Below are 25,483 nucleotides of genomic sequence, written 5' to 3' on the forward strand. Positions count from 1 at the left end.
CCTCTTATATTTTAGCACATATTCTAACTTTAATCTATTCAACCCTATTCATGCTCTTTATGTTACTGAGTTTTAAGTACTGTACTTTCATTTTTTTAATGCTATTATGCCACATGCTGTTCAAAAAAAGTCCTCAACCATTCAGTTTACCCCAAGTCCTTCAGCATGTGCTCAAAAACCAGAGTAATCCACATTGAAGAATTCATGGCAATAAAGATATCCAAAAACTGGATCAAAGGCAAGAACCAATTTTATTCCCACCACGTTCAGGCAACATGCCCAGGGAAGCCCCCCCGACCACATGGATCAAAGCGAGCCCTCTCTGCTCAGTGCCCCCATAGCACTCGTCTCCATTATGGTGCTTAATACATGAGAATGTCCACACACAATCCACTAATTGGTGAGCTCCTGAGAGTAGGAACTATGCCTGATTCCTCTGTGTGCTTCCAGAGCACTAAATACATAATAAACACCTAACAGATGGTTTACAAAATAGATAGCAAGACATACACATTCTTAAGAAGGTAAACATGAACTATAATTTGAATATAAAATGTAAAACTATGAAACTTTTAAAAGAAAACAGGAGAAAATCTTTGAGATATAGGCCTAGGCAAAATGTTCTTAGATGTTACACCAAAAGCACAATCCATAAAATGAAAAAAATAATCAATAAATTGGACTTAATCAAAATTAAAAACTTTTGTCCTGTAAAAGATGCTATTAAAAGGATGAAAAAACAAACTGTATACCTAAAAAAATATGTGGAAGCCTCATATCTGACGAAGCACTCCTATCTAAAACATATAAAGAACTCTCAATGCTCAACAGTAAAAAAAAAAAAATAACAATCCAGTTAGAACATGAGAAAAAGACATAAGCAGACCATCAGAGAGGATATACAGATGGCAAATAAGCACATGAAAAAGACATTCAACATCATTAGCCATTAGGGAATGCCAATTAAAACCACGATGAGACTAGAACACTTATTGAGACAGCTAAAATAATAAACAAATGCTGGTGAGGAGGCAGAGGAACTGGATCTCTCATACACTGCTGGTGGGAATGTAAAATAGTCCAGGCACTCTGGAAGTTTGGCAGTTTCTTAAAAAAGTAAACATGCACTTACCATACAAAATCCAGCAATCATACTCCTGGGCATTTATCCCAGAGAAATGAAAACTTATGTCCACACAAAAACCTGTACCCAAAAACCTGTACCTGTTCATAGCAACTTTAACTGTAAGAGTCAAAAACTGGAAATAACCCAAATGTCCTTCAAAAGGTGAATGGTTAAACACACTGTGGTACATCCATACCATGGAATACTACTCAGCAACAAAAAGGAATGAACTATTGATAATGCAACATCTTGGGTAGATCTCATGGGTACTATGCTGAGTGAATAAGCCAATCTCATAAGGTCATACACCACATGATTTTACTTATGTAACAGTCCCAAAATTATACAGATGGAAAACAGATTAGTGGTTACCAGGGTTTAGAGATGGGGCAGGAGGAGGGGAGGGTCGATGTGGCTATAAAGGAGTGGTACAAGGGAGATCCCCAAGGTGATAAACTAGTTCTGCATCTTGATTGTCATGGTGGCTACAAGAATCTACACACGTGAGAAAACTGCACAGAAGTACATACACACAAACACAAATGTGTGCATATAAAACTGGTGAAATCTGAATGTACTCTGTGGATTGTACCAATGTCAATCTCCTGGTTCTGCTATTGTACTGTGGTTATATAAGATGTTAACAATGGGGGAAACTGGGTGAAGAGTACACAGGACCTCTCTACTATTTTGCAACTTCCTATAAAGCTATAATCGTTTCAAGATAAAAAGTTAAAAAAAAAAAAGCGAACTACTGGCATTTTACTTAAAAACAAAACAAACAAACAAAAGAGAGGTGTATATACCCGCTCCTGGCCAGTGAGGTCTCAAATACAGATTTACACACACACAGTAGGACCACGTGACTTTATTTTTTTAAAAGTTAAATCCAGTTCTCCAGAGTCTTAACAGGGAAATATTTCCTAACGCCTTAGAACTACTCTCCCATCCCCCTCATAAAAGGAAAACAAAGAGCCTGATGTGTCAGCCCCTTTGGGATTCCAGGAGCCTGTCCGAAGTGCCTGGAATGGATGTACCCTAAGGTTTCACAAGGACAGAGGCCAAGGGCCTTACAAGTTAGAGGAGAAGTCGGCGTGGTGCCAACACACAAGCCCAGGCGTGGCTTCCTTCCAGCAAAAGTAGTGTACTGACCTACCCACAATGGCCAAGATTTAAATTTTGCCTTTCCTCCAAGACAAAACAAAGTCAAGCCAACAAAATAAAATTCTTTTAAAAAATCGCTAAGCAAACAAACAAAACCCTCAACAACCTCAGACTCTTTCCAACCAACCTTATAATCAAATATGTCCTCTTACTTGACCTCCAAGTTACCCGTTGCTTTTCAAGTATTCTATTGCCTAGTGAATTCTGGGACATAAGAACCTACCAAAATTAATGAAAAACTAGGAGGAGAAAAATTATTCAAAACACTAGAGAATTTCCCAACCTGAACTTCCATATGCATTTAAAACGCAGACAGCCACACTGGGGGGGAGGGTCGAAAGCTACTTTGGGAGAGTTTTGCATATATATCAGAACTACTAACAGGTCTTACAAAGTTACTTCCTTTTAATTTATTGGTCTGGAAAATCTTTCAGACTTTTACAGTTTTCACTAGCAATTCCCATGTTTCATAAGTCATTAATTTTTTTTAAAGCCTTACAGTATACAGTACTTTATCATTTTCAAAGCCCTTTCACAAATTACTATGAACAAACACAGCCCTGGTACCTAAGGGCTGTACTTTTCAACAGAACTCTCACCAGCCAGAGGGCCATCTAATTTCAATTAGTTCGGCCATGATTGCCCCAGGCCCTGGGTCCACACTTCTCCACAGGAGTAGACATCAAAAAGGGCTGAGCTCTATCCACAGAAGCCTACAGACTAACTGGCCAAGGGCAGACACTCTCAAGTCTAATCAGCAGAGTGCCTTCCCATAAAATCACTCTCATTTCTGCATTCATGTGCTTTTCTTAATGACAGCACTTTAAAATTTCATTTAAACTGAAAGCCTCCCATTAGCTTCCATGAAAAGATGTATTTTTAAATGCTTTGATCTCCACATGCCCTTCGGTACATTAGTATTCTTCACCCTCCACCAGACACACAGAACCTAAAAGACCAAGACTTCTGTGCATTTTAAAAAGAAGGGGGAGAGACGGGAGTAATAATAAGCACAGCACCTTCTCCTCCTCCTAACCACTTGCAGAGTTTGCAAGTTTCCTTATTAATCTTAAAAAACGTATCTCACAAAAACAAAGGTATACTCATCCAAAAACTAAACATCCTCCTCCACCATACCCCTCCTCTCACACACCCCATCAGGAAGAGTAAGGGTCTCTAAAGCCTTCTCCCCTCCTACTCCTTTTCATTCTGGTCAAACCAGTGGTTTCCAACCCTCTACTCTCCTGCAAAACAGTTCAAAGTGTATTTAAGTATTGTTTCCACATAACTCCCGTAAAGAGCGTTCATAGTAGGAGCACTATAATGCTCACAGCAATATGATGGGAAATAAATTTCACATTGCTCTAGATTCTTCAAGAACGTGCCATCTACAGACACCTCTCTAGAGATTAGGGAATCGTTAACCTGGGTCTGACGTCCACAGGGAGCCACCAGGGTCCAGGAGTATTGGGCAGCCAGGAGTGGTGGGCAGCCAGGGGAAATCTTAGTCACTTTGGCAGGGACCCACAAACCAGTTTTGGAAGCAAAGAGCCATGAGTGTTCAACATTTCAAGTCCTGACTTTTCACTTCCCGAAAAGGAAGGAAATTTTTTGGAATAGTAGCTATTAATATCCCTCTATTCTGGTTTTACTTGCTTATGGCAAGTAACGTTATCGTTTAGGGGTAGTCAAATGCATTTCTGAGCATCATAAATGGCTCTCGTGATCCCCTACCTCCACCACCAAGGACTTCATTAGCAAGCAGTACAAAAACTCCATTCTCATAATATGCCTCGGAAGAAGATAATGGGCAACCATGTCCGCACTGTATCAGGACGGAGCAAGAGAGCTGAGGGTCCACGGGCGCAAAATGTTGGGTCCAAACTGCAAAGCCTCCGGAGGCCGTAAGATCAGAGCTCCCGTCTACTGAAGCCCCAGTCCAGGAGATCCACATGCTAGCCGAGCATTTTCCAAAGCATCTGCCACTTGGAGACGGTAAACCAACACTGAAGCCAAAAAAGCAAAAACCTTCCAACAAAAATGGAAAGGGAAAGTCTTCCCTGCCACCAATCAAGATACTAGAGAGCAGGGCGTGGCGAGGCGCGGGAGCTGCGGGCAGGGAGCCGAGATTCTCGGCATGGGCTCCTACTGGGGGAAACTTGGAAACGGCGCTGCGAGCTCAGTCCAGGCGGCGGAGGCCCTCGAGGTGGGTGCGCGCCGGGGCTCCTCCGTTCCGCCGCCGGGTCCTCCAGCCCGGCGCCTACCGGGCACGTTCGGCCCCTACCCCAGCGCAGGGCCCCGGCTCCGCTCGGCTGTCAACGGCCGACGTGCCAATCTCCCTCCTGCCACAAATGTCACATTCCAAGGAAAACCAGTTCCACTTGGAAAGTTTAATTTTCGCCCCCCTGCAGCCAGATTCTTTTACAGGCAGTACTAGCAGCAAGGGAGAGCTAGATCTAACTCCTTAGATTCTGTAAAAGAAACTTGTCTGGGGAGAACAAAGGAGCAGCAGCTAACGCGATCCGAGCCTGGGGGTCCCGGGCGCGACCCCTTCGCCGCCCCCACCCGCCAGAGCCGAAACTCCCCCGCGGACAGGAAGCGTCCGTCCCGGAGCGCCGCAGCCCGTCGGGCGGGCCGGTGTGCGCGCCTTTGTCTCGCGCGGAGGGAAGCGGCCACCCGCCACCCCCTTCCGCTCCCTCCCTCCGCAGCCGGAGACCCGCGCGCGGGCGCGTCTTGGAGAGCGCAGCCATATGGCAGCGCCCCCCCGGAAAGGCCAGCCCCCGCATCGGGAACGCACCCGCACCCCGGGGCCCCGGGCCCGGAGGGCCGACACAACTTCCCAGCCTTAGATGGGGCAAGGGGCAGCGCGGCGCTGTGAGCCGGCCCGCCGACACCGGGGGCCTGCAGGGTGGCGCGAGAACGGAGTTCTGCTTTTTTTTTTTTTTAACAATCTGGGTAAGAGAGAGCAAGATTCCAGTGGCGGGCACTCCTGGTCCCCGGCGCCGAACTGGCTGCCCAAGTCGCTCCGGAGCCGGGCCGATCTCAGCCCCCGGCCCCCTGCCCCGCGCAGCAGGAGGCAGGGGAGCACCGGACGGCTGGGTCCTTCTCGTGGGAGACTCGCAGGCGCCCTCCCTGCACCCCGAGCAGGGACTGGTTACCTTTCACCGCAGGCTCACAAGTTCCGCGGCGCAACTTTGCCCTCCACATGAGGCGATCATGGCTAGTTCAGTGCCGCAGCTGGGGGAGGCGGCCGCCGGGCAGCGCGCTGGGCATGGCGTGGGGCAGCGCGGGGAAGCGGCGCCCGACAATCAGCCCCATTCACACAGGAAGGAGAGAAATGCCAGGGCTTCACCTCCAGCCCCAAAGCCGACAACGCCGCTGGGTCCTAGAGCGTCCCGCGCGCTCCCGCCGCCGCCCGCGCTCCCCGCTCCCGCGCGCCGGTCGGGGAGGGTCGTCCGGGCTCGTCACTGTAACCCTACACTCCACCCCCGCCCGGCGCCCGGCCGCTGGGCCCTAGAGCCCGTCTCCAGCCGCCCGCCACCCCTCCCCGGGCACGCGAGATTGCCTGCTGAAATTGCCCCGAGCTCAAGCTGACGTGTCTCCCCGCGAGTTAGGAGGGCGACAGCCTCCCTTGTTTTGTCCCCTGCCGCAGTTTAATTAATGTCAGACTCACCAGTTCTCCTTCCTTCGACTTTCTCTTCCTTCCCACCAGGCCAGCTCTGGCAGAAGTCAGTTTCCCCATCTGCCCTCCAAGTCCAGCTTAGGTTCTGCTGAGGATTTATTCTTCTTAAGTGAAATTTCCAGACGACAAGTGGCCACACTTTTCTCTTTGCATTCCCCAGGCCCCAGTGCGTCTATCACACACACACTGGGGTTGGGCGACAAGCTGCTACCATGTGCTCCGTTGACAAGCAGAAGAGCCCAAACAGATCTTAACGCCTTAGATAGTAAATGTGTTGGCAGAACTGTCCATCCTGTGGCCACAAACCCCCAGGCCGTTATCTGCCCGAGTGGAGGCAAAGAAAATGACTCTGGAAAAATGTTGCAGATTCTCCCCTACCTCTTAAATCAGCTGTACTAAGTAACACTAGTCACTCACTCTATTATACTAGGCAGACCTCTGGAGCCTTGATCTGGGGACCTGCAACCCACCCCCACCATAACATTTCTCCCTAGCTTTCAGGGGCCGGCTCTGTTGCTCAGAGGATGAGAGGCCAGGTCATAGTGCAGTTGCTGCGGAAGATGTTAACAGGAGAGTCAGTGCATACCAGCCTCTTATCTTGTGCTCCTCTCCTCTTTGCCTTCTCACTAGGCCAGGATTCCTTCAGCGATTCCTGCCTGGATTGTGGCAATGGCCTAACTAGTCTGTCAGCAGTCTTACTCCTCCAGTCAATCCTGGTGGGTTGTGTGCCCTTCTGATTCCAGTCTACTCTGATTCCCATGATGGCTAGCTCAGGAACCTCTCCTCTCAAAATAATGCCCAAATGCAGTAATTTAGCACTTATTTACCAAATACCTACACTATTTAAAGTCAGCTATCCTAGTACTTGAGGGCACACAAAAGAAATAAACAGCAGCTAACCAGCCCTTCAAGGATTTATTATCTATTTAAGAAGATAAGATATGCAAACAGAAAACAAGACAGCAACAAGGCAGGAGATCAAGCCGATGTCTGAAAAAGAGGGAGAGAAGGTCTGACTACAGGCAGGAGGGAGAGCTTGAAGGGTGGTGGAGCTCAGAGGCAGCCAGCATTTGTATGAATGTAGTATAGACTGGAGAAGAGGTAATGGATAGAAAAAGGAGGGAAAGAAGGAAGGAAACTAACACTTATTTATTGCCCCCATTAGATACCATACTATATCCTAGGAAGCAGCAGAATTTACCAGTTATAAGCATCCACTGAAACAAAACAGGCATGGGTTGAGTCACAGTGCAGCCACTTACCATCTGTGTGACCTTGGGCAGGTCACCTAACTTCTCTAAGCCTCAGTTTCCTCATTTGCAAGATAATGAAAATAGCACCAAGCTTCACAAGATGGTTGTAAGGATTGAATAAAGTAACAAATGTAAAATACTAAACACAATGTCTATAAGTGCTCAAACATACATTTGCTAATATTATTTCAACCAACCCTCCAATAGCCCTGTGAGATAGGGAGAATCTGGGAAATAGTTGCAGGAAGCAATGACATGTGAGGTTGGGGCATCGGAGATGGAAAGGAAGAGAGAGATACCATGTAGGTACCAAATCTTTGAAGATACCAAATCTTTGAAGATACCAAATACAATGAAGAAAGATACCAAATCTTTGAAGCAAGATTTTACTCTCTTCATTGACTAAATTGCTATCCTGGGAGAAAGAACAAAATAATCAAGTTAACCCAGATTTTGAGCCTGGGTCATAGGAAGAATGGAACATTCTTAGAAGAATGGGTCATTGGACCAATAATGGAAGAAGCAGAGTTGGGGGAGCAGGGGGGAACTGGTCTCAGAAAGATGTTGAGAGACTTACTGTCCTCTGGGCAAAAGGAAATAAGGAACAAGAGCCTGCATGAGAATCGAGAACAGAAGTGTACACAAAAAAAGCGGTGGAGGGGCTGGCCCCGTGGCTTAGCGGTTAAGTGTGCGCTCCGCTGCTGGCAGCCCGGGTTCGGATCCCGGGTGCGCACCGACGCACCGCTTCTCCGGCCATGCTGAGGCCGCGTCCCACATACAGCAACTAGAAGGATGTGCAACTATGACATACAACTATCTACTGGGGCTTTGGGGGGAAATAAAATAAATAAATAAAATCTTTAAAAAAAAAAAAAAGTGGTGGAGCTGTGAAGACCAGTTTACCTGGAGAATGTCCACAATGAAAAATTAGGGAAAGGAGGAGGAAGAAGAGGAAGAAGCTGGGGAAGGCATGGAAGCCAGAGGAAGTTTTAAGAAGATGGTCCCTGTATCAAATGCCACAGATTCCTAGACTTCTGATGAAATGATAGGCACAGCTTGTGGGCTCAAGAATATTCCGGTTCAATTAGGTGGACCTAGCCCAGACTCTTCACACTGATACCAAGAGATAATTTAAGAGTCAAACGCATGGCAGCACAGGCAGAAAGTACTCCTGGAGACCAATTTTTCCCCTCCATGCACCTTAATTTCCTCAACTGTTAATAATCACTACACCAAATATAGAAAATGAATAATCTTCTACATCAAATATATCTGCATCTATTGTTCAGGAACTAAGGCCTGAGGAAAAGACTTGGGATTAGTAAGAGGTCATCAATAACATGTGACGGTATATTCAGTCGGAGATTCCAAGGTATGGTTGGGATCAAATAGAAACAAGGTATGTTGACAATAAAAACTGAATGCAGCTTTACTAGCAGACAGGTGGTGAAGCAGTCAGCCTCTGTTTTCTCTTTGGATCCATATACTCATTCTAAAGGTCAGCATCCTTTCTAAAGTCACCCAAGTTGTCTTTTACTCACCCCTAGGAGAGTTAAGGTGATGGAACAATGTCAGTGCTCTTAGGGACAGCTCAGAGGACAGCCTTTAACTCCAAACAGGGCAGGTTCAGGACGTTCCAGACAAGCACAGAGGCCGGGAGAAGAGGGAGGTAACAGAGGCATCCAAGTAGAGGAGAAGGAGGATGGCCTTTAGAGTAAGTCCTGGGTTCTGGTCCTGGTTCCACCTATTTCCAGCTATGAGGAGTAACACAAGCCTCAGCTTCCTCCTCTGTAAAATGAGAATGATTAGACTTACTCCATAGGCTTATTGTAAGGATTAAATTAGATAATACATGCCAAGTGCTGGGCACATCATAGGAATTCAGTAAAAGAAACCCTTCCCTTCTCCTCCAGTGATCTGAAATACCAAGGAATTTAAATTCTCTATTAAATTACAGATCTCCTTCCCACTCACTCTTCTTCTTAGCACACACCTAAATACACCCTTAGAGTCGTTATCAGCTGCTACTTTGACTGGGATGGGCCCTAAGAATGGGTCTGAGCTTGCTAGGAGGGAAACGACAAATGGCAAAAGAAGAGTGGACAGGCATGATGACGAAAGGGACAGCTACTGCACAGCATCTCCCAGGACAGGCCACACCACAATTAGTAGTTCTCAGTTAATGACTGTGGAATGAACAAACCAATGACTGAATGCAGCCAGGCTGTATGAATCAAAATGCTTGTTTTGCTTCTAGAACATGTAAGGATATTTTTTAAGCCCAAGTTCTATAGTGCTTTCCAAAGTGTGATTTATAAACCAAAGAGTGTAAAAATTTAAATTCCTGCTCTCCCCATCTCCAAATCGTAGAGATTCAGAATCTGTAAGGGTAGAGTCCCAGAATGCACTAGAAGTGACTCGTGGCAGACTGAAGTGTGAGGGCCACCAGACTACGGTCTCCGACTAGCTCACTGGAGTTATCGTGTTCTTGCGATCCTGCTTCAGAAGTATTTACTACATCAGATCTTAATATGATAAAGACCTATTAGAGGTTAAAAACAAGGCATGTGGGAGCACAGAGGAGTGACTGACTTTGCACAGGGGAAAAAGCAATCCGAGTGCTGAGAGGAGGGGGACATTACTAGCAGGAGCATGGACCCAGGAAAGGAAGGCACACATTGCCTGCTTCTCAACACTTTTCTTTTGAACCTCCTCTTCTTTTCATAAATATAAAATGGTGACACCAACCCCAGATTTGATAAACCCTTATATTTTCACCAGGCTAGAAGATGTTTTCCAAGCTTTTCTTTCAGTCCTCTGTTTTACAACGACAACAGTTGTATCTTTTTTCCTGCTTGTTTTCAAATATGAAATAATGTTCTCGAATAAGCTTTTTCACACGGCACATGCCTCCTCTGGAGATTCTGACACGAGCCCTGCCCCCTTCTTGCAAACTGTTGACAGGAGCAAAATTCAGGGACTATGGGAGTGCCTAAAGTGGAGGGTGTGGGGAAAATATTGCTGTGAGGAGAGGGAGGGGCAAGGGATGAGCCTGGGCCAAGCCAGACTGACTAAGAATGGAAGAGTGAAAAACAAAGAGGAAGATGTGAAGGGCAAGTGGAAGATACATCAGATGAGACACCTCTGCAGTTCTGGAAATATCAGGTAACTTAGTGATGAGGAAACCACTCCTAGGAGGAATTAAACGTTCTATAGCAGAATAGGTCATTTGGAAACACTGCTCCATTTGAAGCTTACCCAAGGACTCTGTTGATTATGAAAAAAATTTCCCAACCAATATTAAGTACGTACCTACTAAGGGCCGGGCTCTGAGCTACCATCCTACACAGGTGTTTGGCTCAATTAGTAAGTTATGGATCTGAGGCCTGTTTGCCTGGATGTTTTTAGCTTCACACCCAGAGTGACACACCAGTCTCTTCTTGTCTCATGGCTTTCTCCTGTGAGCATATTACCTAATACGTGCTAAACACATAATTTGATCTATATAAAACACAAGAAACAGAGGGTAGATATGATCTTAGACCAAACAGCTAAGGAGGAAGAGTAGAGACACTGGCCCCAAACAAGCCTGGCGTCGGATACTGACTGAGACACTGAGTAGCTGTGAATATAGAGAGTCTGCATGTCACAGGTATTTAATAAATGATAATCATTTAAATTATTATTTGCTACTATTACTACAGAAACCTTGGGAGTATTGAAAGCTCATACTTTTTGGTCAATTGGTTATTTCAGGGTTCCTCAACCTTGGCACTATTGACATTTGGGGCTGAGAGCTCTCTGTTGTGAGGGACTGCCCTGTGCATTGTAGGATGTTTAACAGCATCCCTGGCCTCTACCCACTACATGCCAGTAGCAACACCCCCAACCCCACCCCAAGTTGCAGCAACTAATTTTGCCTCCAGACATTACCATGGGGCAAAATTGCCCCCAGTTGAAAGTCACTGAGTTAGTTGAGTAATTGATGTTGCTCAGTTTACAGGCTCCCAAGCTTCTATGTTGATCATTCCACTGAGTTGTTGGGTGAATCCAGCTGCATACTAATAGGAGGAAACCTTGGTTTTGTTCATCCTATGGTATATTATACTGTGGTAATTTCTTCCTTCTCTTTTCATGAACAAAAAACTAATCATGTTTTACTCTCTTATTTCCAACGATGATACAGATATATGGGTTTTTTCCTAAAACTGGAATCATACTGAGTTTCTAAAACAACAGCAACATAAAATCACTATTAAAAACAAGAATGGTCACAATTACTGGAGATAACTTATATCAGAATGTTCATACTTAAGATCCCTTGTAGTCACCATTCTGAAAAAGATGCTCAGGTGTTCTATTCTTAAAACATGTCCTTTTGTTCATAGTTAGAAAGAACAGTGAGAAAAATGGCCCATCCATAACCTATACAGCAGTTCTAGTTCTTCTCTTTCTAGAACACGCATTAAAGACCAGCATGTCTTGTACTTTAAATGCCAAACAGAGAGAAGTGAGGAAGTTCTCACCATTCCTAATGGCTCTAGCTGCTCTGGATGGTTCAATTCACACACACAAAAAAGTTGTTTTACAGCATAAACTCAGAGTGTGGAGAGGAGGTAAAATTCACATCTTAAAAGTTCTGTAAGTTATCCATCCAGAAATCAGAAAATATTTTTTTGTGTGTCAGCGATAGATCCAGCATAACAATAATAGAACAGAGATTTCAGAAAAGTTCAAGGTAAAGAGGGGAATAATTAGAAAAAAATTACATCCTAAACAGAAGGATTAACTGAAAGCACAATAGAGTTTGAGAGAAGGCAGAGCTATGTGAGACCTGCAATGGTTCATTCATTCATTCATTGTATCATTCATTCAAAAAATATTATCAATTACACCAAATAATAAGCCACACATTCCAATAGGTGCAGGAACACCCTGGTATGGGCTCTGTCTTACTAAAATGTATATAAATAAATGTATAATTACAAATTGGTCCACGTGTGATGAAGAAAAGGAGCAGAGTGCAATAACAGAGACTAACAAGGGAGAAGGGTGGCTACTTAGAGAGGGTGGAAAGGAAAGGCTTCTCCAAGATGGTGATATTTAAATAGAGTCACTTGAAGAAGAGGGGGCTAGAAGAGCATTCCAGCTGAGCAAACACACATGCAAAGATCATGAAGCAGGAAAGGGCTCAATGAGGTGAGGAACTTAGAGGAGGCAAAGGGAGAGAGGACCTTCAGGTATCCTGTACTGAGGATCCAGGGATGGCCCAGGAAGGGTTCCTTAGGAATGTTACTAGGCTCCTTTACCCAGTGTCTGGGAACAGGCCCTTCCTAGTCAGCCTTTATGATGGGAGGTATATACAACATGACTTTCAAATTAAGTGGAAGAGAGAAAAGGAAAATCATAAAATAACCAATTCAGGATAAATAATAAAAGGATTAAATGGAAACAACCTGAAAGTAAACTCCACAGTCTTTGTATGTGGTCAATATCTATCCTAAAGATGCAGTATCTCTAGAGGCTTCACTCGAATCCTATTGAAAACAGGGAAGGACCCAGCATCCTCAGGGCCATTAGGGCAGTGTTCTTAAACTTTAGCTGCCCCAGAGTCACCTGAAGAGCTTGTTAGACTGCTGGGTGCCACTCCAGAGTTTCTGACTCAGTAGTCAGGGTAGGGCCCAAGAATTGTATTTCTAACAAGTTCCCAGATGATGCTAATGCTGCTGGTCCACAGACCACACTTTGAGAACCACTGGTTTAGGACATTTGGGGACCTACATTTCTACGCACTCAGAATCCCAACCTAAATGAGGAAACAGGCAAGAGATATTGTAAGAGAAGGATGATCAAAACCCAGTTTTCTGTCTTGAACTAGCATGTGCGGAGTAGTGTCTCCTCTGTGCCAGGCGATTTCATACATTATCTCATTTCATCAGCACACACTACCGTGCAAGGTAGGTATTATTACCCATGTTTTACACATGATGAAAAGAAGCTAGGTGAGGCGATGTGAATTTCCCGAGATCACATGACTAATGAGTGACAGAGCCAGGATTCAAGCCTGTTTGTCAGAGCAGAGCTCTTGCTCTTAACCACTACGCTGTGTGGCCCTCAAGCACGCAGTTCCTCCTCCCAGCTCGGTGGGACAGGAGAGATGCAACCCTGACTCCAGACCTTACTGCTCCACTGGACAGCACTCTGATGCCTGGCCCTAGCGCAGTTAGAAATGGATCAGACAGTTTCCACAGACTCCTGGGGGCTGTAAGGGACCTGAACTTGATACAAAGTTCTTGCCTTTCCTTACAGGAGGGAGTAAGATCTATTCAGCCTCCACAAAAGCACTCTGCTAGGCATGTTACATACATTCTCTCTAAACCACCAGAGATGGGTTTCAGTCTGTGGTGGGCAGCTAAGTATTTTACAACACAGGCTTAGGAGTCAGATGGGCCTGGGATCAACTACCCCTCTGCCACTTATTATTTACATGACTTGGCTAAATTACTTAACTTTACGAAAGCTCAGTTTTTCCTCTTTTCATAAGTATTAGTAACAATAGTGTCCACCTCAAAGGGGTGTGAGAAATGCATAAGTCAATTACATATAAAGCTCTCAGTATAGTGCTTAGCACACAGCACAGGCTCCATAAATATTAGCTATTATTACTAACCTGCTATCCATTTTCTTTCAAAAGATGGTCATTTTAGAGGAGTTTTAATTATTGCTGTGCTAGAATGTGCTAGACAGTTTCTTTTTGTTTACATTTGCGGAGCTTTGGAATATTTACGTGGTAGATCCAGGAAATATGAATGATGGGCATCTTGATTTGAGCCTCCCTCACCCTAATTAAGAAAAACATCTCAAGATACCCTTATAGACAAAACAGGAAAAAATGGGCTAGATTAGGTATTTTAGGCAAATTAATAAATAATTAAACAACCATACCCCATAGGTATTGATTAATGGAGTGATATTAACCTGGGTGGGGAGGGTTGCAATCAAGGGGTCTGACCATCCCACTATACCAAGAATTGGTCAAGCTGTATGTGAGGTCATGTGCTCAGTTCGCAGAGCCAGGTTTTAAGGGAAACTTTCCTCAACTAGAAACTACTCAGCTGATGCAGAAACCGGAGCATATTAAGAAAGATACCTAGCATGGAGAAGAGAAGATTAAGATACAATTTGATAGCCATCTGCAAATATTTCAGGAGCTTTTAGAAAGGAGGAACAAACCTATTCCATATAACACTCTAAAACATTGTTTTTCAAATGGTAGTTGGCAACCCATTAGTGAAAATCAACTGACTAGGTTAACCAGCATTTTAAATAAATAAAATAGGGGCTGGCCCGGTGCCGCAAGCGGTTAAGTGCGCATGCTCCGCTGCAGCGGCCCGGGGTTTGCCGGTTCGGATCTCAGGCGCACCGACGCACTGCTTGTCAAGCCATGCTGTGGCGGCGTCCCATATAAAGTGGAGGAAGACGGGCATGGATGTTAGCCCAGGGCCAGTCTTCCTCAGCGAAAAAAAACAAGAAGAGATTGGCAGATGTTAGCACAGGGCCGATCTTCCTCACAAATAAATAAATAAATAAATAAAATAGGGCATAATAGAAAATATCAGATGCAGCCAACCCACTAAGAGTAATTGCTATTCCATGAAACTTCTGTTTTAGTTATATTTAAATTAAAATTTGTATGTGTGAGTATAGATGTAAAATGTTTCCTTCTGTTGGGTCACAGTAAAAAAAATGTTTGAAAGCTCTAGAGGGCAAAACAAGGACAAGTGGCTGCAATAAACAGGAAGTCAGGTTTCAGCTCCCTACGAAGAAACTGTTATAATAATGATCACTGTATAACAATAAACCAGGTTTTCTCAGGAGGCACGACCCCCTGCCCCATACATACAACACCCCCTCTGAGGATAATCTGGCACAGGCTGAGTGACCGTGCCCCGGGAGGGCACTGGCTATTCACTCCCATGAGGACACTAAGATGCTCTGACTCTCCAAAACAGCGTAGGTCAGACCTGAGCTTTTGTTAAAAAGAGAATGGAGAAAATCAGAACCTCAATAGCCAGACTCTAGAAGCCATGTAGCCTATCCAGGAGAAAGATTGTCCTGTTTATATAGTAAACAAAATGAAGCATGCACCAAATCCCTGAAGTTGTTTAGGATTTCTGCTGTAGGAAGGGTTAATTTCCAACATCCATTTTCTGACTGAGGTGATAAAATTACACACCCATCAGCAATCAGGTCTCATTGATGTAAGCACCTAAATGGAGTCTGCTGGGAACTGAATAGCTGGTGACAGGAACTGAGCCAGGTTTTAGCACACCCCCTACCAGAGCAAGCTAAAATCCAATGCAAAGAGCAGAGCATCCCCAGACGCCGCTTCCACACTCAGGGCTGCCAGGTAAAACACATGACACCAGCTCGATTAGAATTTCAGATGAGCAACAAAATTTTTTTAGTCTAGTATGCTCCAGGATTCCAGGGGATATATGTATACTAAAAAAGAAAAAAATCCTTTGCTGTTTATCTGAAATTCAAATTTAATTGGGTATTCTTTATTTTTGTTTGCTAATTCTGACAAACACCCGCCTACACTGGGTTACGTCCCTGTACCTGCGTTAGAGGATTCCTCAGTCTCTCATTTGGTAAACAGTATGGAACGTCAGCTCCAGGGAGCTGATAGTAGTAAAGAGCAATAACGATGATGATCATGGAAAAAGGAGTGAAATCCAAGTGAGCAAGGTGTCACAGCTGTGTCCCACTGAACCCCACCGAGCCAAATTTAAGGGCCTTTTAAAAGAGGGACAAACAGACTCTATGAGGCATCAAGACAGGCACAGCATTTGAGGAAGGAGTTAATAGGTACAGCCCCACTTTTTAGTTTCCACGCTAAATTGCGCTTGTACGAGGGAGAAGATCCAGCTTCACTTAGCTGCACTGCATTATTCAGCACCCGTTACACGGACCTCAGAGAAGGAGCTCACTGGGGCTGCCGCCAGCTGCTCTCAGACAGACATGCTACTGTTCATGCCCTGAACCTTTGCTCCTGCAGGTCATGCTGTGAAGCATGCATCTCCTCCAGGAAGCCTGCCTGGCCTCCCCTTGACCTCCATGACTGACTCAGGATCCTCTTCTCTGGGGTCCCATGCCCCTCCTTGCATACCTCCCTTAGAACACTCACCATCATCATAATAATTGCACCCACTCATGGAGTGCCAACTATATGCTAAGCACTTTGCATAAATTATCTCATTCAATCCCTCCCAATAACCCTATACAGTCGGTATTTGCATTCCCATATCACAGATGAGGAAACTGAAGCCCAGTCAAAAGTACCCATTGGCCTGGAGGAGCCAGAGCTCCACGTCGCAAATTCTTTTGTTAATCGGTCTTTCTCCCCGAGTTAGGCTATCAGTTCTTTGAGGGAAGGACTGTGTCTCACTCACCTTCATGTCCCCAAGCCTAGCTTGCAGTATGTGGCAAACTGTAGGCATGTAAACGGGTCAGCCCCTAGTTTGCAGTCAAATGGACCTGGTTGCAAATTATGGTTCTGCCAAAAATCTGTCACTGAGAATCAGGAGTTTGGCTTCTAGAAACTTGCTCTGGAATTGAGGATGGTGGCTGAAAATCCCAGCGGTAGAGAAGAACAGAGCTGGATTCAAGCGCCAGCTCTACCACTTACCAGGTGTGACCCGGCAAGTTACTTAACTCATCTAAGCTTCAGTTCCCCATCTGTAAAAGGAGGGGCATGATAGTACTTGCCTCACAGGATTATTTTGAGATGACTGACATAAAGTTATTACCAAGATACCTAAGACAGTCATGCGCCGCATGATGACGCTTCAGTCAATGACGGACCACATGTATGACAATGGTCCCATGAGATTAGTACCATGTAGCTTAGGTGTGTAGTAGGCTATGCCATCTAGGTTTGTGTAAGTGCACTCTATGATGTTCATACAATGACAAAATCGCCTAACGATGCATTTCTCAGAAAGTATCCCTGTCGTTAAGCAACACGCGACAGTACATGGAAAGCACTCAACAAATATTAGCTCCTTTTATTACAATGCATTTAATAATGCCATTTGAACTGGAGTAAATAAATTTTGGCTAACTACTGGCATAAGCATCATAAGTTTTAGATACAGTTTTTATTCAAGAGATCAGAGATAGTAAAAATAAATCCCATCATGTAAATAATTGGGGGGAAATTTATTTCAAAAGAGTTATTCAAAGGAGAATTTAATCTTTTTAGTATTTACACAGCACTGAAAGAGTTCCCAAAAAAAGGGAAGAAATACCTATGAGAAGACTGGGAGTGAAGAATCAAGGCTACCATATTCAGTTGTATAGCTGTTCACTGCACAAGGGTGCTGAGCTAAAGGAGTGAGGCAGGCAGGGGTGGAGGGCTGAAATCTAGCTTCCACTCTACTCCCTAAGCCGGGAACAGTGTTTCTGCTCTTCATCCACTTGGAGGGGATGCTTTTTTCTCATCTGCCCTAAGGCACTATTTGGGCAGTGGTGGCTGGCTTTGCTCTTTTGTAGTTGATTCCTTTTTCCCTTTTCCTTCAGTATCACTAGATGAACAGAATAGGGTAGGAGAAATAGCATGGGGTTCAGGGAGGGAAGACAACCTTGAAAGTGATGAGAGAAGAGGCAGAAGGCGGGAAAAAAGGAAAGCAGTAAAATCAGGATAACATTTATTAGATGCCGGTCAGGTGTCAGGCTCTGTTCTAAGTGCTTTAGATGCGCTAACCCATTTAATCCCAGTTACACTCCCACACGACAAGGGGACCCACTGGAGGCAGAGGCAGCAGTGGTCACACGAGGTTAACCCACACAAGAGGCTGATAGGGACATAAAACTGCCTGCCACGCTCCTTCCATAGCAAATGTTCAGAATTTGGAGTCCTTCTTTTGAGTTTGGGGGGAAAAATAGCTTTTAGAGCCAAAACGGAAATATCTTTATAAAAGGAAGAGATAGTCAAAGTTCTCTAGCTGGCCAACCGCAAGAGCCACAATAATGGACACTTGTTTTTGGTCAACAGCCAATAAAGAGCAAACCCTTGGGAGACAGAAACAGAGGAACCCTGGCAGGTTACTCATCCCAGCAGTAGACATTTGTCATTCAGCCCCGCTTCATTCCCCAACTTTCCATAGGGTTCATCTCCGAACAGGTTCTGCACCCACAGGTCCCTTCTCTATTGTATTAAGAACCTGAAGTCTCCATAAAATATTTACTGTTGCACAGTGACCTGAAAGCAGCTCCAGTGTCCACTCTTCCAGTAGTCTTAAAAAAACCCTTTGAGAAGAGGTTGAAAATAAATCTTGTTACCAGGTGGTCAGTAATCTCGCCAACTCTGGATTTGGGGATACAAAAGTCACAGGGAGAGGAGAATTACACAGAGATAAATATATATACATATTTGACATTAAAATACATAACCACACGTGTGCCATGATGATGAATGTCCATTTCTAGCAATCCTGTAAGGAGTGTGTTTCAGCAGGCACAGACAGCTAGAGACAGCAAAACCATCCCTAAACATCTGTTTCCCCCATTTTACCAAGGAGCATCCTTTTTTTTAATTTGACCTGTTCCATTTTTTGGCAGGGGGCCCTGTAAAGGCAAGCATTGCCTTATCTGTCCATTTTCCAACTTAAACAGGAAAAGGAAGGAAGGAGCAAAAGGAGGAAGCGGGGGGTGAGGAGACTGACGTAGGGAAACTGAGGCAGAGATGGGGGGCAGAGACAGGAAGTGAGAACAGGGGAGAAAAGAGGAAAGAGGAAGGGATAAGAGAGAGCAACAAGACATACTAAATACATTTAACGTGTCCACCCAAGGCAAGACTGATTTGAGAGAAACAAAAACAAACAAGCATATTCCAGAATGATTACCCAGTAAGAACGTGACCCAGAAACCATAATCATAGTATTCTTGAAGAGATCAAGCTGGTTATTTAACAGTCTGTAGACCCTGGTAGTCCCTAACAATTGATGAAATATCATCGCTCCTAGGTCGTTGTGCTTGTGTTTAATATTCAGGAATGACTGAATACAGTCTTAAACATTTCTAGTAAAAACACCTCTTTGGCAAGGAAAATACCCTCTCCATTTTTCTGTGTGCATGTATTTTATCCTTATTCCATATCTCCTTCCTTGATCTTTTCTCTTTTTTTAGCCAAGGTAGATAACCATTTATCTGGAATTTACTGTCAGTTTCCCCTTCCTACTCTATTCTCTCTTCCAACCACAACACGCTGAGATAAAATTTCATCCCCTGGGCAATGCACAGTATCACTTCACAATCAATCTTCAGGGGAGTGGTGATTAATTTCACACCCCAGCCTGAGTCCCCTGCCCTCAGCTACTCTTTCAGATTCTTCTCCAGGCTTCGACTGCCCTGCCCCAAATTCTGCTGCTGCAAAGGTTTAGTTGTCTTTAGAAACAGCATCAGCACCATCAGGAAACCATAAGAGGTTTCCTGTCCTAGGGCCTCTGTGCTGCAATACAGAACAGGAAGAATAGGAAGGGAATGAAGGAAGCTAGGAGGAGTTTTTCTGGTTGTTGCTTCAGATCCCATTATGGAAAATTCCTTTGGACCATATTGATCATTATTTGGTGGTCTAAAGAAAAAATATATGTATATATAGCTTTGAGCACCTACTATCCGTTCATTTATTCAATGAATATGTACTGAACAGCCATATACTGTACTGTCAGGCCTAGTGCTAGATAATTGTTACATAATTTATTTTATTCAACCCACAACCAAATCTCCCCAGGAGGGCAACTTGTATATTTTCCTCCCCAGGAAACTGAGATTGGCTCTGGAGCCAGAGATTATATTTTGAATCTCAGCTTTGCCTCTAACTAGCTGTGCGACATTGGACAGATTATTTAACCTCTCTGAGCCTCTCTTTCCTCCAACATAAAGTGAAAATAATTCTTTCTGCCTCACTGAGTTGTTCTGAGGATGAAATGAGCTGATATACCCAACAAGATCAATATGGAAGAGATGAGCTGAGCAGATTTAGGGAACTATAACAATGGTGAACTATTCTGTGATTGTTTTGTTGGAGCCAGGAGGCCAGACCACACCCCGGCGGTAGGGTGAGGTTTCCTGCGAAGGGAATTGAATTTTCCACTGTCAGTCATCCTGAGAAAAAGTTAAACTGGAGTGAAAACTCCCTCCCTCGCAGAAGCTCTGTTCAGGGTTGGTGGCGGAGGAAGACAGGACAGATAGGCTTCCAAGGGTGGAGAGATCTGGGTGGATCCAGGGTTGGGGTGAATGGCCCTGGCCGTTTGGAGGCCAGCTCATAGGTGGGTAGGTAGTCAACCTGGTCCCAGACCCTTGGTGGGTCTGGGCTTGTGTAGTAACAAGAAGGACCTGGGCCCGCTCTGCGGCTGAAAGTGTACACAGGAAAGTGGTGTCCTCGTCCCTGTGGCCAGCACAAGGGAGGACACTGGGAACTCAGGCAGCCTCCCAGCAAGCAACGGCCAAGCCTCCAGGTGCTGGTGTGCAGCAGCAGCGATAGCCAGCGTCCTGTGGCCACTGGTTTCTGGAGAAAAGAGGATGTGGAGTGGTTATCTTGGTGTCCCCCGGCATCAGTAAGGTGTATCTGAATTCCAGCTCCCCTGGCAAAAGGCCAGAGCAGCTATAACTGACTCTGCATGCAAACAAGACTCCTGAGAATTCTTGGACGTAAAATTGGAGAGTAGCCTTAAAGGAAGACTTGATTTCTTAGTAACGTGGACAGCGAAATCCTCAGATATCATTAGATTTGGGGGTGCCAATGTGAGGGACATGATTTAAACCCAAGCCGGGAAGCCGGGTCGACTGTCGACGCACGTGAAGTGCCCGGCACAGAGGAGGTCAACTACAAGCCTAGTGCCTTTCTCCTTATTCATCCCTGTATAATGGGAGGGGGAAGAAACTTTGGATGCAGGATATATTTGCCTCGGAACAGAGTTGTTCACAACTCTTGAGTCTTGATGAATCCTCCTAACAGAAGGCAGGGAAGAGGAGATGAGTGGCAATATTATTTAATTTATATGTCAAAAATTAAAATTTTCAGAAGGTTTTGACCACAGCTGAAGGTATCCGGCATGAAAACACAGTAAACATTTATTGGTGGTTACTCTATTTGAGCATTCCTCCTAAAACGCATTTACTCCTCACCACCATGGTCTGAGGCTGGTACTATTATCATCCCCATCATATCAGTCAGGGCCCTATCAGGAAAGCGAAGGCATGCTCGAAAGGAGGGACTGAAGAGAGTCTGATGAAGGGACTGCTGACGAAAGTCTGATGGACAGGGTTAAGGGAAAACAAAGGATGATGAAGCACCCTGGGGCTAGCCACAGCTGCTACCACCCCTAAGCCAGAAGGGGAGGTTCCAGAATCCAGCAAGACCTGATGCTCTAGGAGAGGGCCACACTAGAGGAGCTGTGGTCTTCAAGAGAATAAGATAGCCATGTTATTCCACAGCCTGACGGGAAGGGAATAAATATCCTGACATCTTTCTTTCCATCCTCCCATATCCTGCCAGTGCCTCTCAGTGGCCAAATCCAACTAGAAGGCGGATGATACATTCCAAAAGGTAACTTTTCCAGGGCACAGAGCAGAGTGGCGAAGGGTGGTAGGTGGCTCTGGAAGAGCATCAGAAATAGCTGGCACATGATTTCACAGATTAGGAAATGGAGATACAGATTAAGTAATTTGCCCAAGGTCACAAAGCAAATATGACTCCAAGTCCATGCTCTTAACCACTAAGACATGCTTCCTCTAACTAGTTAAAAAAGATTACTAATTGTCCAGTACTTCTTTCTCCCTGCATCCTATCCAATGGTTCTTCTGCCAATAGACTCCACCTAACCCCCACCCAAATTTCCCAGCCTTCTTGGAGCTAGGTGTGGCCATATGACTGAGGCTCAGGCCAAAGGAATGTAAATGAAATGATGTGCACAGGTTTCAGGCTGAGCCCTCTCCACTTTCCTTCTCTCTTTCCTATAGAGTGGAATGTGGATGTGAGGGTGGGATCTGAAGCAGCCATCTTAGACTACTGCATGGAAGCTACCTTTGAGGACATCAGAGCATCTGAAACTACCATAGCAACACCGGACTGCTTATGCTCTAAGCGAAAGAGAAACTAACTTGTTTCTTGTTTAAGTTACCGTCATTTTAGCCTCTGTTATAGGAGCCAAACTAGTATCCTAAATATTACAGAGACCAAGCACCTACATGGCCAGGATGTGGCTCAGTCATTGTGGTTTGAGCAATAAGGGAAATACGACTGATAAGACTGGAAGTGATCACCAATGGACGTGTTCTCCTCTTCTTGCTGGCATCCTACTAGACTACATTTCCCAGCCTCCTTCCATCGGGGCGAGGCTATGGGACTAGTTCTCACCTTTGGAATATGAAGGGTCGTGAGTATGTCACCTCCATGCTGAGAAAATCAAGAGTAAGCATACCTTTTTCTTGCTCACTTTATTCACTTATCTGCCAAATGGATGCAGAGGGTCCAGTGAAGGAAGCTGATGGTCTAGAAGCTGGTGGAGCCAGGGCATGGAGGAAGCCTGGGGCTCTCAATGACCACATGGAGGACAGCCCTCTGACAACCCAACACCAGAATACAACAAAGCAAGAAACACTGGCTTCCTAGTGTTAAGCCACTGACATTTGGGTTTGTTTGTTACAGCAGTCAGCCTATGCTGATTAAGTCTATACTTACAAGCTGCTGCACTCTGACAGATGTAAAGACTATTATCCAGCACTGAAATCGTGTTTCATATTTTAGGATGGCTGGCAAACGTTTAGTTACTATTTTAAAGAAGTAACACAAATGTTATTTATTCTAATAAAGCCCATACATCCTGCTTGAATGAGGAAGGCAAGAATAGCACAAGATAACCCTTTCTCATGGTACACAGGCCCTCGGGGGAGTTAGCCCTGGTGGCTCCCAAGAATGCTATTCTCATGAGCACTCCTTTCTGACCCCCAGAGGGAAGTTCACAGGGTCTGAGCACAAAGAACAGCCATTGAGCTCACTGAGGCATGCCAGAGGGTCCAGCAACCCCAAAGGCAAGCAATGAGGAAAAGTTAAGGAAACAAGGGACCAGTCTGCTTTCGGATGGTGAGAGTGGACTCCCCCCACCCTCATTCTTTCTAATGTTCAAATTTTCTAAAATAAGCATGTATTACTATTATACTAAAAAAATGGTTTTAAAACTTCAATTTTTAAGAAAGATAGAAAATAAAGTAGATAAGCCTAAGGAATGAAAAAAAGAGAGAAATATAGGTCACAGGTCAAAGGATTGAGTCCCTAAAGCACTGTTACTACCAGCAGAGGGGCCAATCTTAGAGATACACAACTACGAAAAGACAAAGCATCTGAGGGGTGACTCCCTCACTCACCTGTGCAACAAGCATTAACTGAAGATTTACGTGTGCCAGGCACTGTGCTGGCTGCTAGACTGACACAGAAGAATGAGGTGGCCACAATCTAGTGCAGTAGCTCACAACCTTGGCTACACATTGAAATCACTTGAGATATGAGTTAAAAAAACACACACACTGATGCTTGGGTCCACACTCCAGGCATTCTGATATAATTGGTCAGGGTTAGGACCTGGTCTCAGGACTTTTAACAGCTCCCCTGATTCCAATGTGCAGGGTTGAGAACCACTAGAAGGACATGACACATGGGCTTAGTGTTAAAGGATGGGTAGGAGACAGCCAGGGGAGGAAGGGAGATGGGGGAGGAAGGGCATGCAGGCAAAGGGAACAGAGCTGAATCTAGAGGATTCCTCCCTAGTTCAATATAACTAGAACGTTATGGGGGTAGGGGTGACGCAGATCATGGTGGTCCTCCTATGCCAAACCAAATATCTATCCTCCTCCAGGTAGGGGGGCGTCTACAAAGGTTATTCGAGACTGGCAGACATGTCCACATCTGGGTTCACCCCAGCTCTCTAAGCATTCTTTCTCACTCCCTCAGATGGCCATCATTCTACCCATGGATGAGACTACAGAAAGGCTATGGAGAGGTGTGGGCTTTGCCTCCTTAGAAAATGGTACCACCAGAGGAGAGAGGACATATTTCTGTACTGTCCATCTTGGCAGCCTTCAATACAGCATCATCTAGAGATACACTCCTTTTCCTACTGCCTTTTCATAAATCCCTCTTCTGGTAACTTAATTTCATTATATGATCTTGCTGCAGCACTGAGAATAAGTCCCCCAAGGAGCTAGTTTTAGTTCATTTGGAGACAGATAAGAGCATTTGGAGGTGAAATAGACTACCAATCATGCCACAACAAAGTAGTGGGATTGTCACCAAAGACCTGAGATGGAAAACCATTCCACATGCTGCTCCATGGACAAATCACTACATAATTAAATAGATCTGATCACCATCCCTGAGCATCTGTTTCTGGAGACTAGGTAAGTTGCAGAGAAATTTCTAGAAATAAAAATGGTTTGGGGTACTAGGTGGGACAACTGATAAGAGCTATTCCGTCCTTCATGCATGGGAGATTAGTGTCTTTCAAATGAAGAAGAATAATAAAACCACAGCAACAAACACTTCCTGAATACCCACACATGCGACACATGGTGCTAGGACTTTACATACACCATTTACCACATCCGTGCAAGGTCTCCAACTGAGTTGGTTGACCCGATGACTGAGGCTCAGAGCAGTTTAGTCTCCTGCCCAAGGTCACAAACTGGTGAAGTGATACAATTCAAACTAAGTTTTTATGACTTTCCTCTTCCTCTCACTCTTCTCCAGGTCCCTTATATTCTGGCCAGGGGGTGAATCTCTCATCTGTGCTCCACAAAGAATGGGTGCTTGACAAGCTCATTACCTGCTGAAAAAGGCATTTTTCCCTCTTGTGTGTCTAAGAAAAGCACCTAAAACTATCATGACACTTTCCAAAGGAGAAATACCATTTTCCTCTTTAACCTGACCTGAATAGCATGGAAACAACGCAGTCACATCCAGTGAGCTGCCGTGTCAGGAAGAGAATAACCCTTTGGAGACACCATGCCCCCAGACACCATGGCACATGAATGTAAATGATAAGTACCCACTAGCTATGGGCTTCCTTTGGCTTATGGCCCCTCACAGTATCTCAGGAGGCTAGAACTGGATGACACTTCAGAGGTCACCTGGCACAACCCCAGCTTTTCAAAGATGGGAAAACAGGCTAGTTAACATATTTACTAAGGACGCTAAAG

The 25,483-nt window shown here is 44.9% G+C and overlaps 1 protein-coding gene across 3 annotated transcripts in view; it reads right to left on the reverse strand.

Annotated features, from left to right (window-relative positions):
• AMOTL1 (angiomotin like 1) overlaps window positions 1-25,483 on the reverse strand; it is a 156,729-nt gene that overhangs the window by 94,857 nt on the left and 36,389 nt on the right. The window contains exon 1 of one of the 3 annotated variants that reach the window (XM_058545386.1): window positions 5,449-5,638. The exons of the other annotated variants lie outside the window; for them this stretch is intronic. Within the exon in view, the coding sequence (XP_058401369.1) occupies window positions 5,449-5,497 (49 nt within the window). The 5' untranslated portion in view covers window positions 5,498-5,638. Of the gene's footprint in view, window positions 1-5,448; window positions 5,639-25,483 lie in introns of those variants that run through there. 3 annotated transcript variants of the gene reach the window in all.

This window comes from Diceros bicornis, chromosome 7 (genome assembly GCF_020826845.1).
Source record: "Diceros bicornis minor isolate mBicDic1 chromosome 7, mDicBic1.mat.cur, whole genome shotgun sequence".
Lineage (NCBI taxonomy): Eukaryota > Metazoa > Chordata > Mammalia > Perissodactyla > Rhinocerotidae > Diceros > Diceros bicornis.